The sequence below is a fragment of the Pteropus vampyrus genome, unplaced genomic scaffold, assembly GCF_000151845.1.
Source record: "Pteropus vampyrus isolate Shadow unplaced genomic scaffold, Pvam_2.0 Scaffold110, whole genome shotgun sequence".
Lineage (NCBI taxonomy): Eukaryota > Metazoa > Chordata > Mammalia > Chiroptera > Pteropodidae > Pteropus > Pteropus vampyrus.
The window spans coordinates 4,116,759-4,119,708 of record NW_011888891.1 but is presented as its reverse complement, the minus strand read 5'-3'; the positions used below and the strand labels follow the sequence as shown (position 1 = coordinate 4,119,708).

Sequence of the window (2,950 nt, the reverse complement as noted above, 5' to 3'; positions counted from 1 at the left end):
TGGGGCTGGAGGCTGGTACTGCAAGGTAGAGGTGGGCAACGTGGATAGGGGCTGAGGCCACGGGAAGTAGGTGAGGGGTGTCTGGTGCTCTGGGCCCTCCAGCTGAGGTCCCATTGTGGGTGTGGTGGCGCTTCTCGTCTGTGATAAGGGAGACACAGGACTGAGGGTTAGCAGCCCTAGAGTATTCATTGCCCACCCTTGTCCTCGAGGGGATCTCTATTTCCTCTCAGGTAGGCCCTTTCCTACTGTCTCACTCCAGAGGGCTCCACCTCTACCTACTCAAAGTCTCCTCTAAGGGAGAGCCTGACACACTTCTGTATCCCTGACTCTGTCACTCACTAGCTATATGTCCTTGCTCATGCTACTTCCCCAACTGAAGCCTATTTTCTCACCTGTAAAATAGGTTACAAAAAGGACTGACATCATAGGGCTGAGCAAAATTATAGATGCTTTTCCAGATTTCATCGACTATAAAATGCATCCCAATTTCAGAGATATTAAAGTGTTGGGGGTGAGGATATACATTTTAAAATCAGTGAAAATACTGCATGTTAAACAATAAGCCTGTCACATAGCATAGTAGCTGTGTCACAAAGGTGGCCATAGTCCTGGCTCCACAAAGCAGCTTTGTTACTCTGAGCTACCCTTGGGCGAACACAGCTCCACTCACCTTTCATGACCTCAACCTCCTCTATCTCTGATCTGGGCCCCTGTGGCTATTGCAGGACCTCCAAAGGTCAGGGTCATGCTCGCAGATGTTCTACGAACAATATCTCCCTCTTGCACAATGACCACCCTACAAACCCCAGGTCAAGCCTGCAAGAGAGACAGGGCCTGGATTTTTACCATCTCCTGCCATTGAAGAAGCAGGCAGAAGAGGAAGGTCTCTGCGTGGAATGATGTGAGAGGGGTCAAAGTCTCCTTCTGCTACCCCTGCTTCACTGTCCCATTTCTCCCCAGTTGCCACCATGTTTTGAGAGTATACGATTACAGTCATTTAAGGGAGTTTATTTCAATGTCCCAGGGATCTTGTTACAACAAAGGTTCCAGTACAGAAGGTCAGAAGTGGGGTCTGGATTCTGCATGCCTAATCAGATCCCAGGTGATGCCAATGTGGCTGGTCTAGGGACCACATTTTAGTAGCAAGGCTTGAGGATGCCTTCCTATAGAATGATGGAGCTAGAAAGGATCTCAGAAGCCTTCTGTCCTCCCAACGAGGCTTTATTATTTCCAGTATTTCAAAAATCCAAATGGAAACCCTTCATTTTCAAGTCATAAATCTGTGCAGGTCAACTGGAACCTCAGAATTCTTTGCTCAGGGATAGACTTACATCCGCCACAACAGGTCTTATCTCCTGCTGATCAGGAGTGCCAATTATGTAGCTCTAAACAGCTCTGATGAGTCAATTTACAAAATGGCAAAACAAATAAACTATTTCTTAATAAATATAGTTTGTTCGATACACAGAAACTTTCAAAGCAGGAGTTGGAAATGATAAAAGGATAACTAATGAAAGGAATACTCGGTGATGAAATGGTTGGGACCCACTGAGTCCGCCACCATCCCCTCTTCCCCTTTCCAGGCCCCCTGATATGGAAATGAGTTAGTCGCCTAAGCAAAGTGTTGAATGACCTCCCTCCTATCCACCATCACTCAAACCCCACAACTGGTGCACAGGGTGGCCAGGTGGGCATGAGGTAGGAGGGCTCCTGCGGGCCATGCCTGGATGATGCATGAAGAGCGGCTGCATCAGGGTGACACTGGACCCTCGAGGGAAACCCAGGGGACTTGGGGAACCAAAGCAAGCTCCACCACCAAGGGTGGGCTCTGAGACCACTCATGAGGCCCCAGCTCCACCTTCTAGTTTTCTTTAGACTGAAATTGGACACAGCTGTAACCTTTTCTCCTCTGAACACTCCAGAGATTCTCATTCCTATAGTCAAACAGGTACATAAAACTATTTATCTTCCTTCCTCCATTCCTAGGGGAGCAGGCCTTCCCTTCCCTGTCTGGCACTTGAAGGCAGCCCTTGGTTAATGTTGTTGGCCGACTTCGAGACAGTCTTAGTAACTAGCATTTATTGAGAGTTTTCTGATGCCAGGAACTATGCTAAGACCAGGAGCTATGCTGAGTCCCATTGATCCTGATACCAATTCTCTTGTTATATTCCCATTTTACAGATGAGGACACTGAGGCTTAGGAAAATTAAGTCACTCAGCCTACGGTCACACAGCTAGTAAAGTAAGTAAAGGGGCAGGGATTTGAACCCAGGCCATTTGACAGTACTCAAAAAATTACTCTGCAGCTGGATCTGACTCCATCGAAAGTACAGTTTTCTAAAAAGACATAGCACCTGTTGCTCAGCCTAGACGTCTCTGGCAAATCCCATTGTGAAGTGAATAATCATCTCTAAATTATCTGAATAGAAAGGAAAGGCTGGGTCTGGCAGGAGACCCTATGCATATCTCATGGGTTTCCCCATTCGCTAAAAACGTAGACTCTTAACCCAGACTCACTTCTCACAGGGCAGCAGGGATGTTTTAGGATGGAGAAGCAGGAGAACGTCCCAACCTGGAGAAGCATTAGGCATGACAAGGGAAGCCATAAGCCCTCTTTGTGGACGATATTTTAAGTCAATGGGAATAAGAGCAGGCCTTCTGGGAGGATGGGGTGGGCTCAGATGAACTTGTTATTCCGGGAAGGAAGCAAGGAAGATCAGGGGTCAGGAAACCAGTCCTGGCTCTAAAAGAGTGCCCTAGGCACGGGTCAGTGCAGCTCTGCCTTTGTGTGACATACCGTAACGTTCGTGATGAGCGGCTGGGAGGCGTAGGTCAGCACGGAGGAAGGCCCCACAACTGTGTAGCTGGGGCACACTGGCTGCACATACATGTCAGTTGAGTAAGGGCAGCTGACAGCTTCATGGGACACATACTCGGTATAGGGCGTCCA

The 2,950-nt window shown here is 48.1% G+C and overlaps 1 protein-coding gene across 1 annotated transcript in view; it reads right to left on the bottom strand.

The window, feature by feature from the left end:
- POU2AF1 (POU class 2 associating factor 1) overlaps positions 1–2,950 on the bottom strand; it is a gene marked incomplete at its 5' end in the record, with an annotated part of 8,119 nt that extends 5,169 nt beyond the window's left edge. Inside the window, 2 exons of the mRNA XM_011365432.1 lie at positions 7–138; positions 2,798–2,950. Of these exons, the coding sequence (XP_011363734.1) occupies positions 7–138; positions 2,798–2,950 (285 nt within the window). The remainder of the gene's footprint in view (positions 1–6; positions 139–2,797) is intronic.